At 36.3% G+C, this 6,809-nt stretch overlaps 1 protein-coding gene across 1 annotated transcript in view; it reads left to right on the top strand.

The window, feature by feature from the left end:
• Positions 1-480: 480 nt before the first annotated feature.
• The window catches only part of LOC118405045, a 21,217-nt gene continuing 14,888 nt past the window's right edge, over positions 481-6,809 (top strand). The window contains exons 1-6 of the mRNA XM_035804446.1: positions 481-590; positions 1,483-1,630; positions 1,937-2,019; positions 4,944-5,050; positions 5,627-5,822; positions 6,420-6,668. Coding sequence (XP_035660339.1) covers positions 481-590; positions 1,483-1,630; positions 1,937-2,019; positions 4,944-5,050; positions 5,627-5,822; positions 6,420-6,668 — 893 coding nt within the window. The remainder of the gene's footprint in view (positions 591-1,482; positions 1,631-1,936; positions 2,020-4,943; positions 5,051-5,626; positions 5,823-6,419; positions 6,669-6,809) is intronic.

Below are 6,809 nucleotides of genomic sequence, written 5' to 3' on the forward strand. Positions count from 1 at the left end.
ATCCCCGGAGCCTGAGTACCATCCGTATTCTACCGGGGCTCCTTACACTCGCTACCCTAAAGGAAGTGAGTGTAAGGAGCCGGTAGAAATAGGATGGTACCCAGGCTAGGAGCCCCGCCCCCTATTCAATCATGATGGTTCTATATTGAACACCTCCATCAAAAACAGCCCAAAATGGCTGCAACCACTAAGGCCCTATTGAAGGAGTCCTAAACTCCAGAACAGCGTGTTTGTTCCGAAAGATATTAATTTTTAGAACTAAAAAATGCATAATATTTACGATATTAGTCCCTCGTACATCCATAAAACATTTAGTATTGTACTAAACTATCCAAGACTCTTTGATATTACATTAAGTAATGTCAGTCTAGGGATGAATACAATGAGTTTTTCGCATTTCGCATTTCGAATTCAATGATTTGGGGGCATGCATGTGTATTAGGTAAATGTATTCACAAATGAATTCTTGTCTAACAGAACATGATGGAGGGATGCGGCTACGTCGGAGTCGGCTTCGATGGTCGCGGAGACTACAGCAGTACATCCAGGAGGAAAACTGTCGTACAGAGGAACTGTGAAAACGCGGCAACGTGAGTTTTATAGAAATTTCTTTAATTGAATAAACTTATCTTCACATAACATTTTTTTGCTATCATTTAGAACAAACCACTGGCGGGTTTTCTATTTGAAAAGTACAGAATTTATTCAAGACAACATCAGTAGCGAGTAGTATACCATCAGAGATGACACATATGTACATAGTTTTATTTTTTATGCATTTGGGCAAATTTTAATGACTACCACAGACGTAAAATTAAATCTATGTTATTATGAATAGATGCAAAGAACTTGATAATGTTTTTTTTTACATTAAATAACAAAACCCAGTGATTATTGAACTAGTTTAACTGTAATATTCAACACGGAAATCGGACTCACCCAAATTTCCGACTGATTCTCGATCAGTCAAGGAATAAACAATCCACTACTGTCGTGACGTCACGTTATGCAGATAGAACACGTGAGCAGTGGATCATAAGTTGCAGGAACTCTATGGCGCCCATCGTCTCTGTTTAGGGACCTCTACCAACACAGATGAACTTTCAAGTTAAAATCCCGTGATATGTCGATGAAGGTTAGACAGCCAGGTAATAAGATACACCAAAAAAAGTAGTTACTCAAGCAACTGGATATGGTTTTGGAAACGGTCAGACTTTTCGGATAGAATCCACTATCCTTCATCAGTGACACTGAAGTGATCTGGAAGAAACAGGTCTTTTATACTCTAACTATGAATGAAAACAATTTCAGATGTCCAATAGGAAACGTTGTAAGACAATTCAGACTGAAGACAATTTGGATTCCAAAGAAAACAAAGGTAAGGCAAAGTCAAGCTGAAGACAATTTGGATTTCAAAGGATAGCAAGGCTAAGACACAGTTAATGCAACTGAGTCAATTCCATGATGTTTTGTTGACCATAGTTATCAAGGCGAGGACGTCCCAGACAACATGAACGCCCACGGCATCTATGACACGGAAGTCACCTCTTATGTCTTCGATGGGAGAGAGTCTTATCGCCATTCTCTACAACAGTCGGCTGGAGTCTCTATCTCAGGATTTGGATTCCAGGTTCTATACTTTTTATTCCAAGAAAAAAATGGATAGTGTTTTGATTGTATACCCTAGATCTGAGGTGTTAAAAGAAAACGCATTATCAGTTGTATCCAAATGCAAATTATACAATTCAAATCAAACAAATGAATGGATGAAGAAAAATACATAATGAATTAATGAATAATTGAATTAATGTGTGATTACATTTTGCTTATGATAGATGGTGATTGATAAAGAAGAAAGTGTATGTATCATTTTTGCGTTGTATACTAATTTGCATCACATATGATACAGCTTTAAATTAATTTGTCTTTTTTATAGGCTGCCGTGGACACAGCATGGGGTGGATCTTCATCGTCAGAGAAACAGAAGTTTATGTCCCTTATCAAGTGTAATATCATCAGGTACATTCTTGTGCCATTAGTTTTGATTTGTGTGGTTGTTTGCTTGTGGTTATTAGTATCATTATTGAAAAAAAATAATAAAACTTGAACATTGAACATCTTTCTATCAATACATCTCTTATTCAGTCTTTCTCTCTATATATATATGTATATGTGTGTGTTTGTGTGTGTGTGTACATCTTTGTCCATCTGTCTACTTTTGCATCTCTCTCTCTCTCTCTTAACATATATATATATATCAATCTATCTTTATCTATCTATCTATACCAATCAATCTATCTATCTGCCTATATCAATCTATCCATCTATATCTATCTATCTATCTATATATTTCTATATCTATCTATCTATATCTATCTAACGGGGGCCGCCCTAAGACGGTCCCCGTCGTAAGACGGTACGGATTTTTTGCTGATCTTATTATCCATAAGTACACCGTGTTTGTTGCCACTGACTATGCTGATTACAAAGGTAAATAAACCAAGTCCATGCACACAGCTTTAATTTGCATTCCAAGTATACTTTAACATATTTACTTCATGTTTTTTTAAAGAGCAGAATTCTAACAGTAATGTTGACAGTGCTGAATCACTGCGGTCACCGGCCTCTGCGTATTGGCGGCTCGTGTCGCTAACTATACGAACTCATCCAAGCAGTCACACAACTGCCATGATACACATAAATAAAGCTCCATAAAACACTATGAATATGGGTCTTCAAATGTTTGTTGAGTAGAAATTAAAACAACCAAAAGGAAGCGACATAAACATTGCCACCATTGTACTCCCAAGGGAGTGTGGCCGTGAAGGTGACAGACTAGAGAACGCTCCAATTATTTATTTGACTGTAACAAATGATTCGTGCTGTCTATGAAAATAAGACTTGATAGAGAGATGTAGATGATATTTTCATATAATCAGACAGAGTTTTGTTGATGTTGGCGGTGTCGTTTTTTCGTAATGTTTTTTTTTAGTCGGGGATTCACAATCAGTGCATTCAGCCCATTGCCCGTAAAACATCAGCTGGATTGTTCTAGGTACAGCCTTCCTCATGTGAGACAAGAAGTACATACAGTCACGATTTTACTGTCAAAAGAAAGCTAAAATATCATACTATTAACTTTTTTCTGTGTACTTAGATTTACCACTTACTTCTGAAGAGAGCAAAATATAAAAAAAAGCGTACCGAGTTAGGCACACTGTCCAGCGTAGCACAAAATTGGAAGGTTACATACACGAAATTGTCTCTCAGTGTTTGCCGCTTGTAACACGCAGCGCGAAAGGTTCATGAACCACATGAATGCATTTCTTATTCAAGTATGTTGTTCAAATCTATGAGTAAAAAATTCAGTCATCAAAATTTGACCACTCTCAGGCAACTAGCGATGGAGCGCCATGACTTTGAGCGCAAGAAAAAGCGTACCGTGTTGGGGCACCTCCCGTTACATCCCGTTACATCTATCTACATCTATCTACATCTATCTACATCTATCTACATCTATCTATATCTATCTATATCTATCTATATCTATCTATATCTATCTATATCTATCTATATCTATCTATATCTATCTATATCTATCTATATCCATCTATATCCATCTATATCTATCTATATCTATCTATATCTATCTATATCTATCTATATCTATCTATATCTATCTATATCTATCTATATCTATCTATATCTATCTATATCTATCTATCCATCTATATCTATCTATATCTATCTATATCTATCTACATTTATCTATATCTATCCATATCTATCCATATCTATCCATATCTATACATATCTATACATCTATATCTATCTATATCTATCTATATCTATCTATATCTATCTATACCTATCTATATCCATCTATATCTATCTATATCAATCTATCTACCTATCTATCTATCTATCTAATTTATCCTTTCTATCTCTATCTCTCTCTATATAGAGAGAGATGTATAGATATGGATATATAGATACAGTGGATTCCAATTATTCGTATTACGCCTTTTTGGATAATTCGGGTAATCGGATAGAATTACGAAATCCCAAAACATTTGCCATTCATTCTATTGTTTAGAACATGGCAGAATTGGATAACCCACGGTCTCAAACTTCGGGTTTTTGGATAGAATTACGTCAGGTCACACAAATTAAAAATTGGAAAATATGCCCTAAAACTTACAAAATGAGTCCAAAGGTAACTAGTAAATGTATGTTTAAAGGCGTAAAGCCATGTAAAGGACCGTAAGAAAGTTACATTCCACAGAAAATCTAGCCGATAGCGCTGTGCTAGCGTGCGAACATTTGGAGTTAGGCGCCATTTTGTTAGGTTGCCGCAAGGCATGATGGGCGAACGTCATTGGAACGTCAACACGCTTTTGAGTTCATATTTCCCCTTCAGACAACGTCTAAACTTGGTTTACCCTACAAAAATGTGTTTTTTTCATATCCACTGTCTCATTAATTGAGCTGATTTCAGCTGCGCTACGTAGATTTACAACAACGCACGTAACGCAACAGGGGTGTGATTTCGCAATGACCTATCTTGCGCATTGAATGGCGGGATATCTCAACCCACGCGCCGCCATTTTAAATGTTTTGAACGTGAGTTTTTTCCGTCTTCCACCGCGAAAGACGGAGATTCAGACTAATTTGTGGACACAAGTTGTAGACAAGAAGGTGAAGAGTTTATCACTCTCCAATACCGTTGTTTTAACTTAAAATTATGAAAGTAACGTCATATTCTCCGGCATACGAGCGGAGCCATGTTCGTCTTTGTTTTGGTATTACGCCAAATTGCCGACGCACGGCTGTGCGAGTCAAGCGTACTTTTCCACATGTGCATTTAGCCACTGATTGTATATTCAAATTAATGACTTTTTTTATATTATAGGATGTAATCATCGTAACCTTTAACATTTTAGGTATGAGATCTTTCTTGATGAGGTGGCGCCTGATTCCCTGAGCCTGCCTTTCCTGAGGGATTTCCTGTCCCTTCCTAAGAACTTCATGCAGGGAAAAGCTAAACTCCGTAAGTACTTTGCCTTCATCTTCATCACTTTGAACCACCTTTTTGTATCGCATTTCACATATAATAAATATACGGTTCACATATAAATAAAACATAAGGCATAGACAAAAACATAAACCACGGATTCAACGGAAATGTAAAAGAAAATAGAGGGTGAAAATTACTAATATAGGAAATATACAAACTTATTAAGTATATAGCAAAATAATGTAAAACAAGATGAATAGAGTCTACACGAATTTATGTATCTCAAACAATAGTAAATGTATGTTTCAAACAAGAACGTTATTGAGAATTGTTACAACTGGAAAAAATATAAGTGGAGTTACAATATGTGTAAGGATCTAAGTTGGATACAAGATGTAATATACGTAAAATAATAAAACAATTGGTAACAGACAATAAGTTCATACGATAAGTAAAAACATACTTATATTAATTAAAGCAAAATCAACAATGTCGGAACACACACACAAAAAAAGAAGATGATGGTTTTTAAGTCACCACTCTTTGGATTTTGTTAGTGCTATTCGAGTCCATTTGTGAGTTCTACATAAAATTATCTGTCAATTGCAGAGGATTTTATCATCCGTTACGGAACTCATTTCATCAAGTCAGCAAAGTTCGGCGGTTCCTTCAAGCTGTTCAAAACACAAGAAGCCACCAAGAGTGAAAGTCTTGAGGAATTTTCCGTGCAGGCTCAGGCTTCTTATAACTCTATGTTTTTCAACGCGGGGGGTCATTACAGCAACGAGCAATCCAGCGAGAAGTCGTAAGGCACAGTTATTTTTTTTTATTTGCCAATTAGTTTTAGAATATACATATTATCATGTTGAAAATTCGGTGATGAATTGGGATGAAAATGGTACTGTACATACAGTGTCTAGCATGATGTATTCTTTGTAGATACATTAAAAAGAATAGCAAATTTTAATACCGAGTTATAATTGCAAAAAATGTACATAGGGGGGGGGGGGGGGTTGATTGTCTTGGGTTTAATACCAGGTTATTGGAGCAAAAAATATGCATTTTCGGTTAAAAATGCTTAAAATATATAAAAAAAACTTGTTCATTGGGTTATTTGCCAACTACATGCTTAATGTCAGGTTAGTTCCGTTGGCTAGGAAAAAAAAGACTTCAATCTTTTTTACCAGAGGGCATAGGGAGAAGAAGAAGACAGAAAAATAGCATTAAAATTGTGATATGAGGGAAATATGAACTTTAAGTCTTTGCCATAATGGCATTTTTATGATTATGTCTTAAACTAAGGAAATTTCGACTAGCCACTGGAATTAAAAGTAAAAAAAAAACTACTTGCAGCAATGCTGTAGAAGTGATCTTGAATTTCTAACAATTATCAATGTTACAGCTCATCGTCTCAGACTTCCAGCACCCATTTGATGATTGAAGGAGGTGACCAGGAAGTTGCAGCCATCGTTGCAGACTTCTACACCACCAGCTTCAAGGAAACCTTCACAGAATGGCTGAAGTCGGTCCCAACGTACCCGAAACCTATCGAGATGTTCATGGGCACCATGTCGGAGCTGCTCAACTTGAACTTCAAACTTCTGTTCCCCTTCGACATCGGCGATGCTGCAGATGGCTGCTTTAGTCAAAAGTGAGTAGATATATTAACATCTTAACGTTAAATTTGTGATGCATAAACAAGAGTGCACTTTTACAAGCGGTACAACAGGGCTCCACGAGTCAAGTGTTAAATGTGTAACCATGACTTAACTCTTAGTTCCTGATATCAAGT

The sequence above is a fragment of the Branchiostoma floridae genome, chromosome 17 (assembly GCF_000003815.2).
Source record: "Branchiostoma floridae strain S238N-H82 chromosome 17, Bfl_VNyyK, whole genome shotgun sequence".
NCBI lineage: Eukaryota > Metazoa > Chordata > Leptocardii > Amphioxiformes > Branchiostomatidae > Branchiostoma > Branchiostoma floridae.